At 40.1% G+C, this 7,885-nt stretch overlaps 1 protein-coding gene across 4 annotated transcripts in view; it reads right to left on the reverse strand.

Moving 5' to 3' along the window:
- tprb (translocated promoter region b, nuclear basket protein) overlaps positions 1–7,479 on the reverse strand; it is a 24,311-nt gene extending 16,832 nt beyond the window's left edge. For all 4 annotated transcript variants that reach the window (XM_033621453.2, XM_033621451.2, XM_033621450.2 and 1 more), the window contains exons 1-18: positions 7,322–7,479; positions 6,835–6,939; positions 6,659–6,732; positions 5,993–6,089; positions 5,782–5,885; positions 5,463–5,627; positions 5,115–5,207; positions 4,863–4,943; positions 4,500–4,587; positions 3,621–3,761; positions 3,360–3,463; positions 2,798–2,995; positions 2,355–2,462; positions 2,029–2,255; positions 1,611–1,774; positions 1,274–1,416; positions 418–566; positions 145–307 (exon numbers count right to left, since the gene is read on the reverse strand). In XM_033621453.2, coding sequence (XP_033477344.2) covers positions 145–307; positions 418–566; positions 1,274–1,416; positions 1,611–1,774; positions 2,029–2,255; positions 2,355–2,462; positions 2,798–2,995; positions 3,360–3,463; positions 3,621–3,761; positions 4,500–4,587; positions 4,863–4,943; positions 5,115–5,207; positions 5,463–5,627; positions 5,782–5,885; positions 5,993–6,089; positions 6,659–6,732; positions 6,835–6,939; positions 7,322–7,472 — 2,355 coding nt within the window. In that variant the 5' untranslated portion in view covers positions 7,473–7,479. The remainder of the gene's footprint in view (positions 1–144; positions 308–417; positions 567–1,273; positions 1,417–1,610; positions 1,775–2,028; positions 2,256–2,354; positions 2,463–2,797; positions 2,996–3,359; positions 3,464–3,620; positions 3,762–4,499; positions 4,588–4,862; positions 4,944–5,114; positions 5,208–5,462; positions 5,628–5,781; positions 5,886–5,992; positions 6,090–6,658; positions 6,733–6,834; positions 6,940–7,321) is intronic.
- Between the last annotated feature and the right edge of the window lie 406 nt (positions 7,480–7,885).

Here is a 7,885-nt window from a genome sequence, read left to right on the forward strand (position 1 = left end):
TCTAGATTACTCCTTAAGCAGTCCCAAATTCAAATCAAGCACCACTGCAATTCCCCACATTATGATGATAAAATGCTTAAGGAAAAAAACTTGGGTGCAAACATCACCATAAAAAAGATAAAGATTACTGGAACGAGGACAAACCTCAGCCATGTTGAGTTTCTCTTTGGCAGCTCTCACGTCCTCATTCAAAGTGTGGATGGTTTGCTCATGCTTCTGTGTGGCAGCTGACATCATCTGTCCTTTCTCTCTGAGGGATGCAATCTCTTTCCTGTAGCGCTCAACGTTGTCCTGCAGCATCTCATACCTGATATTGTTGAGACAGATATCCTTTTTAGTGGCAGGCGACGAACTCTCCTATGTATTCTTTAAATACATTGAGTGTTGAGAAACCAGAAGAAGGGTTTTCAAACTGACCTCTTGGAGGCAAACTCAAGCTGGGTGGATATCTTGCCATTCTGGGAGTGGAGGTCAGAGAGCTGCTCCTGGAGCTTCTCGTTTTGCTCCGTCAGTGCCTTTTCACTCTCCATATGCTCCTTTTTATAGGTGGAGAACACCTCCTGCAACTGCAGATACAACCACACATTTTCATTTTGTGTCAGAAGAGTACATTTAATGTTGTCTGAGAAATGTCATTTTCATGTGGGGCAATGAACAACACGTGATACATCAACCTTGGACCCATTCACATGAGATTACTGTCAAAGGTTAATCACTGGTCGTCAGTAAAACCTATGTCTGCAAATATAGTTCCATACACTTCACTGCTGAATTACATTTTCCGATGACTTTTCAATAAAATAAGAACCAAATAAACGTAAATCCTCTTCAGTTCATTTTCTTTCTTGTTTGCCCACTTAGCACTGTTGTACTTTTTTCATTCTCTAGCATCATTAGCAAAAAAGGTCATAATCTTTGTGGCACATAGTCAAAATAATGCAGATACAATACAGACACACTGCCATCTAGTGGCACACATGGGAAACAAGTGAGGCAAACTCATCCGTGCAGTGGGCGACAATTTCCATAAATACTAATCTGCAGATAGCGTAACCTTGCTATGTTTAGCAGTGAGCAGAAATCTGAATATCCGAAGCCATGGCAGTGCTTTACAGTAAATTAACCTGCTAACAAAATCATGCCTGTAACTGAAAGTAAGTCATCACCATGCAACATATGCAGGGCACTGCTTGACATGCACTACAGGGTGTACAGATGACTGCACTGCTGAGATTAATACACTTAAACAAACCTTATATGGAAGTTTGCTCACCTGTCGCAAAGCTGCCTTGGCCTCCAAAGCTTCAGCGGACTCTGTTGCCATGGAGACGAGTGCAGTGGGTGTTCCTGCGGTGGGAATGGCTGCAGGTGAGCGTCGCGGGGTGGAGGTCAGGGAAAACTCTTCTGGTGGTGTACCTTAAGAAAAAAAAAAAAACTTTGAAGTTTAGCCAAATAGGAAAAAAACACCACAACACTGTGACAAAAAGACTTAACAGAAAGTGAGCTATATCTAATTGCTTGGTGTCATAATGGAAGCTGTTGAATGTGCATGTACTAGATATATTGTCTTGCATCAAGAGTATGTAACTTGGATTTATCTTGTCTCTTACCTTGCTGAGGGAAGCTGACTCCGGTTGCCTGAGCCAGTAGCACACGGTACATGTCCCTCTGCCTCACGATGGACTCAGTCATCTTAAGCTGTTGGCTACGTTGCTCCTTCAGGGACTCCAGCTCAGTCTGGGCTTTCACCAAACTCTGCTCCAGTTCACCACGCCTGTAACAGATCATTTTCTATTAGCCTAACTGACAGTTTGACATCTTTGGTTACTTAAATTAATGGGTTCATAAAATGAAGGTTGAGGTGGCAGTCCTGTTCTTTAGCATTCTCTTCGAAAATTTTATTACCAATCACTGAACTTGGATAGCAACACATCACAAAAAACTGACTTACAATTCTATTTGTTTACTGCAAGAAAAAAACAACAACAAAGACGAAACAAAAAGAAATCGACACGCATTCTAACGTACTTATTGCCAGTGGCCTCAAGCTCTTCTTTCTCCTGGGTGTCACTGAGCTCCCTAAGGGCCATCAGAAGACGCTGGTTCTGCTTCTGCAGCTCCTCTACACCGCGGAAGGTCACCAAGTGTTGGCTGATCACCTCTGATGTGCTGCTGACGTCGGCCGAGCTCAGCTCCTCCTCATGAATCACGTGGTTTCCACGAGCCTCTTCCAGCTCAATCAGCAGCACACGCACCTGGCAAGAAAGACCAATGATGGCATAGAAAATAAGAATCTGGAGTATTCTGATAACCAGGATTATCCTTTAAACTGAAAGAAGAGAGTGAGAACTCACCTGCTGAGCCATGTCTCCTAGCTGCAGTTCACACCTCTGGTTGTCCCTTTCCAGTACAGAGGAGTGCTTGTTAGCTTCATCAGCCTCTTTCTGCAGACGGTGAACCTCCTGAAGTAAACACACCAACATGTTGGAGAGAAAAAAAAAAAAAATTGTTGATGAAATGCAGAAAGTGTTATGTAGTGCACTCTTTAATAACCAGTCTCAAAAAAGCAAATTCTTGGCCTTATCTTAACCATTTTCCTTCACCGAGAAGTATATTTATTTACTTACGTATTTATTATGCATATCTATTTTTTGTGCAAACCACAAAACTTGCTTTTACATGTCACGGCCATCACAACAAAGAAATAATAAAATGTAATCTCATGGAAAATCCCATTCCACTGGACATATACTGTACACAACTAGTCTGCATTAGATGGACAGACAGATATACCCACCTTAACAGCCTGCTCCAGCTTGGCAGAGAGACTGGCCACTGACTTCTGCATGCGTTCATGCTCATCTCTTTGCCGTTTGAGGATGGGGGCTTTGGCTTCCACTTCCTGCACAATGTCATCCAGGTACTTATTGACCCTCTTGTTCTCCAATCGCTCCAACTGCAGCTGCTCCTGGCTCTCCACATATGCTGTATAAAGCTAAACATACAGATAATATCTCGTATCAAAATAGGATAGTTCAAAAGGGAAACACAAGCGGTGCAGACAATTGTACTGAAAGTTCAATACTGTTTACCGAGCAATAAACACAAGCAAGTCAATAACAACCGAAGTGAAAATGCTAAAAACAGTCCCGTAATGGTGCACTCTAAATACATTTGTCGCCTTAATATGGTCTAATAAATTGCATTACATCAAATAACATTGGAAATCCATTGTGGCAGTCCACTGCACCTTGTCAATCTAAGACCAATTTCACAAGCCAGTCCCTCAGACCTATTTCCAAAGTCAGCTAAAATTTCATAATAAAATAATTTGGGTGTTGAAATTTAGTTGAACATACCTCTGTCAGCTTCATGCCAGGCTTTATCTTGGATACAGCCGCTGCTGTCGGAGACATTGTTGTCATTTGCTCTTCTGTGATCACAGATGTCGTACCAATAGGGCCTGGATATTAAAAAGAAAATAGAGAACAGATCACAGGTCATAGTTGTTAATTAAAAGAAAATCCCTAAAAGGCTTGCTGTTGACATGTTTCAAAAACATCCAAAATGTAAACCAATGCAGTTGTGACAAACACAGTATCAGAATCAACCAAACAGACCTCTAAGTTTAGAACTTGATAGCAGCTCATTGGCATTGTCAAGTTCTTTCTCAAGACCCTGGATCCTCTCCTTTAGCTCAGCAACACTCTTATCTGTGGCACCATTCATCTCCTGCAACTTCTCTTCCAAGGCCTTGTTGGCTGTGGTGGAGAAAGTAAACAGAGCAAACGTCAGGGAATACCAGCAACTAGGGCTGTCCCCTGAAAGTCAGAGATTCGATTCATCTGTTTGAGACCCCTCAGTCTGCTGAGATTACTTCAAGTCAAGCAGTCTTTTTTCACAGTGTGCTGTGCAGTATATTTCTGGGGATGCTTTGGTCCCCAGATTTTTCTGCAGAGCGAGAGCTCTTGACTTTCACAATACTCTCTGATACAATCAGCTGTGGACAAGACATAGTGGTAAAGAGGGGGAAAGATTCTGCACCGTAAGGCTCCGAAATATTTTTTCTCTCTTCTGTTTATAAGTGGTGAATTTACAGCTCACAGCAACTTAGCACAACACAGCCTCTGTCTTTTGTTTCACATCTAGTGTCATAAAAAATGGTGTTGTACATTTCCAATCCATCCTTAGCACAGTTAGCTTGTGTACTATATTAAGGGAATGCCGCTGTCATACTGAACATCCTGCTGAGCCCATTCAAACTTTATATGAAAAAAAATAAATAAATAAATACTGTTGAATATTTGTACAGAACAGCCAAATCTGATTTGACTGACATAATTCTAAGTCAGGTACAACTCTCCCAACAACAGCTACCTTAATTAGCAGTTAAACCACTACGCTCAACAGACAAGTGTATTCAGACTCTCTTTCTTGGAACAAGTCAAGGATTAAATACTAGGAATGGTAGTTGTGATTATTCTGCTATAGCCCCGCACCTTCTCCTGCATCCTTGAGCAGCTTATGCAGCTCCTCAACTGCGCGGGTCAGCTCTTCACTTTTTGCCTCAGAATCTGCTGCCGCTCCCTGTCACCACAACAACAGTATTAGAGTTGGCAAAATAATGGCAAAGGAACAAATACACAGTAAATCATTTCAGTCATGGTAACAATAAATCCTGCTGATAAATCCACAGAATTACTTAGCAATTACTTTGTCTCCACAACTATTTTTAAAAATCTCATTCAAACAATGTGAGTAGTAATACTCCATAGATGTAAAGAGGAATAAATCACTGTGAGTGAATGCAATGCAGTACAAAGCACTGCATTGCATCAGCTTGCTATCATAGATATACATACCTTATACAGATTGGAAAGCTTAATGTTAGCATTCAGCTCATTTCTGAACTTTTCCTCCATGGTGACTTGTTGTTCCTTGGCCTAGAATGAATAAAGATTCAGTCACACACTTCAATGGTTAAATGTCACATTAAATGCTGCCATACGGATCAGTTTGTTGAAGAATATCCAGTGCATAACAAAAATGGATAATTCTTTGTGTAAAAAAAAAAAAAGACTTGGGGCAGACTGTTAGAAATGCCAAACACATACTTCTTTTAGTTTGCTGATCACATCCTCGTTCTGTTTCTGATGTTGTTCATTTGAAGTCTTCAAAGCGGCCACTTGGTCTTGGAGTCTGTTCAACTGAAAGTCACAAGCAAAAAATGATGAAGTAATGACCACGGGAGATTATGGTAATCATTCATAACTAAAGACGTGCTTAAATTAACTCAATACACAGAGAAACTGCTGGCAGCCAAGGTCAAGCAGAGCATGGGCAGTAAGTGACTGTTTACTGTCATGCTATCATTGTATTTGTTGCTACTGCCCTCATGACTTTTTTCTCCATGTCATTCAGCCTTAAAAAAACAGTTATGTAAATGTCAAGAAGAGACATACCTCGTCTTCCTTGTTCTCTAGGTTGCACTTAAGTTCCAGTATCTCGTTTCCCTTCTGTCGGGACAGGGACAGCAGCTCCTCGCTCTTAGCCTTCAATTCTTCATTCAGCCAAGATGTTTGGCTATGCAGCAGCTCCTTCTCTTGCTCCATACGCTTCTCCTTGTACTATAACAACAAACCACCACAAATGCATTAAGTTACTTGTTTGTAAAGGTAAAACACAGGACTACCATTTACTCTTTACAAATTAGCCTCCTCTACAGACAAATTTGATGTTAAGTTATCATTTAACCTCGGCAAAAATAACAACATAACGCACTTTAATATTGACTTCAGCCGATTCAAGTTCATCCAACTTCATCTGCAGGGCCATCTTAGAAGTGTTGACTTCTACCAACTTATCATTGAGCTGCCGTAAGTCATCTAGTGAAACAAGAGAAATAATATTAGTGCGACCTCAAGTGACAGTATGTAGAAAAAGAAATGAAAAGTTCTGACAAATGTCTCCAGACGAATTAATCTGTCCATGCCATTTAAATGCTCCACTTCCAAGGACCTCCTCTGCAGTGTTCGCACAAGTTCTTGCTTTTCTGCCTCCAGTTCCTCTTTGGCTTTTGACAGCAAAGACTAAACAACAACAACAACAACAACAACAACATTTTTATTACATGTGGAATTTTCAGGACATAAATATATCAGTTAACTAGCTCAACTAACTAGTCAGTTAAATAACTTGGTCCATTTTCAAATTCATTAGAATTGCATATATTTGTTTATTTAACATTTTTCAAAACATGTAAGCCAATGGGCACTTCAAAGAAAAACACAAAAACCAAATGCACATCTTGTAAACTACTGACATATAACAATGCTTTCACTTTTCTGATGAGCTGATGATACAAGGTTTCTGGACACTTTAGGTTAAGCATTGTGATGACAAAAGCTTGTTAAAATCAATGTGTTAACTCAGTTTTTGTTAAAACCAGAAAAATACAGTAAACACATGCAGGAAACTGGCCAGTCTAACATCTGGAATACACAGAAAAGCTGTACTAAAATTAACAGATAAATTACCTGAGTTAGGTGAAGACATCAAACATTACAGCACTACTTCTGACAGGTGAGCTGCCAATAAATTTGACAGAGAGACTGAAACAATCATTTGATTATTCATATATCTGATTTGGTTGCCTTACCTGCTCTGATGACAGCCTCCCTTGAGCGGATTCATATTCCCTGTTCTTGTCACGCACACTTTTAAGTTCCTCCTCTACAGGGAGATTTGGGAAAGGCGATATCATGAAGTAATACAACCCAGAGATGCTTAGTCAAGCTAAATCAGTATACAATATTGCAATACGTTCACTCTTACCTTGCTTGGTAAACTCCTCTTTGAGTTTAAGATGATCTTGAGTCTGGGACAAAAATTCTTCCTGACACTGAGCAAGTTGTTTCACTTTTTCAAAGAAATGTTGCTCTGTAAGAAAGAAAGTCAGCAAAAACTTAACCATAAAACTTAAAACTGGTTAACTGAATGGAGATAATACCGTTATTTCACTGTACAATGTCATCTTGTCAACGCTAGGTTAGCTCAGTAGGTTAGCTACGGCTAGCTTTAGCCTCAAATCGTGGTTGCTGATAACCTCCAGTGTTACCCAGAGAAAGCGTTATTCCACAACCCCACAGCCGTTGCTTGACATTTAAAACAATGGACATAGTGGGGTTAATATGTGTGAACGTTCAAAGCAAAACTAGTAACTTTAACTTTGTTCAGTTAACCGGCATGAATGCACGATGAGCAAAGCAAAACACTGTAGCGACGCTAACGTTAGCGAACGTAATACGAGGCAATATCTTACCGTTGTCTACCCGAAATTGCTCCTGTTGTGCTTTCAAAGAATCGATTTCATATTGCTGATCCGATAAAATCTTCTCGAGTTTGTGCTGAATTGTTTTGGGGAGTTTAGAAATCTCGGAGCTGTCCAGCTCCTGCAGCAGCAGTGCCGCCATTTTTCCGACAACTGTTCGAGCAAGCGCAGTTTGCGATTTGAGTTTGTCAATGCTCGCGGAGCATTATGGGAGTTGTAGTTTTTTTTATACATTTAAATTACAGAAACAAGCATGTGTGGGGCAATTTAACGTGCATATTCTGTAATAAATATATTACTTTACTTTTTGCTTGGTGAGAGAGAATAGATACGTCCATAGGCCTGCTGCAAACTAAATATCCAATGTTCATTGTATTGTATTTAAAAAGAAATTCAAATGAAGTCATAATTAAGAATTATTAAGCTATGATAATGCAGAAAGAGGTCTTGAAATGTGACAGTTGTCAGCAGGGTGTCACTTGTATACACAGTGAACCTCCTGGTGAGCATGCTGACAAATAAAAAAAAAACTCTTTTGGAAAAATAATCTGCTAT

The sequence above is a fragment of the Epinephelus lanceolatus genome, chromosome 6, assembly GCF_041903045.1.
Source record: "Epinephelus lanceolatus isolate andai-2023 chromosome 6, ASM4190304v1, whole genome shotgun sequence".
NCBI classification, from domain to species: domain Eukaryota; kingdom Metazoa; phylum Chordata; class Actinopteri; order Perciformes; family Serranidae; genus Epinephelus; species Epinephelus lanceolatus.